General features: G+C 44.7%; 1 protein-coding gene across 1 annotated transcript in view; it reads right to left on the bottom strand.

Annotated features, from left to right (window-relative positions):
• The window catches only part of Csmd1 (CUB and Sushi multiple domains 1), a 1596626-nt gene that overhangs the window by 32794 nt on the left and 1562915 nt on the right, over positions 1-917 (bottom strand). The window contains exon 54 of the mRNA XM_029480674.1: positions 788-916. Coding sequence (XP_029336534.1) covers positions 788-916 — 129 coding nt within the window. The remainder of the gene's footprint in view (positions 1-787; position 917) is intronic.

Consider the following 917-nt stretch of genomic DNA (forward strand, 5'->3'; position numbering starts at 1 on the left):
GAAATGGGATTCTTTGGGAAGAAGTGAAATACCGGGATATGGTCACAGCAGCATCCCAGGACAGTGATGTGGACAGTCATAGAGAAGTAGGATTAATTAGTACCAGAGACACAGGGACATCAAGGTGTGTACTCTTCTTTGCAGCTACATCTAGTTACTAAACATTACATTTTCCTTAAAGACCACCCACAGAAAAATTAATATCATAAAAGGAATGAGGATAACTGCTGATACTAGAGGTAAAAACTGTGGGAAATAAGAGTGGACCCCTATAATGCATTCAACCAAGGCAAGCAAGGGTTCCAGCATGGNAACCAGAAATCCCTGCAGAAGGAAACAGTAAGAGATGTAAGGATGGGGCAGGTACTGTTGCTGATTCATTCGGCAGGAACCAGGAATAAAGGCAGAGATGCTGAAAAAGATGATATAGTCCTCTGTGGTGTGGCTTGGTGAAAGCAGTGGGGATAGAATGATTGTGATCTAGAGGAGGTAAATGTAGGGACCAGTAATCATGGTGAGGATGATGCTGTATGTGATATGGACCTGTGAGGCACTAATGGTGCTGAAGATGGGGATACTGGTGGTCTATGTAATGGGGANCAGGGATGATGGTGAAGATGATGTTGATCTATGGGATAAGGGATAAAGGGTGAGGTGAAAATGTCAATGCTGGTGACCACTGTGGTGGGGCCCAGAGTTGATGGTGATCATCTCTATCAGTGGTGTCTTTTGAATCATTTCAAACTTGTGTGTAGTTGTCCAGTATTCTGAGAACAGGTTTCCTCACCTGAACAATGAGGAAGGGATCCACTCCAGTGACTGTCTTCTTGGCAGACTCTTGTGCTGTTGCCTGTGAGGATCTGGCCCCCTTTGCAGGAGTACTGAACTGTGGCTCCGTATGTAAACAATTCTCCAGT

This window comes from Mus caroli, chromosome 8 (assembly GCF_900094665.2).
Source record: "Mus caroli chromosome 8, CAROLI_EIJ_v1.1, whole genome shotgun sequence".
In the NCBI taxonomy this organism is placed as follows: domain Eukaryota; kingdom Metazoa; phylum Chordata; class Mammalia; order Rodentia; family Muridae; genus Mus; species Mus caroli.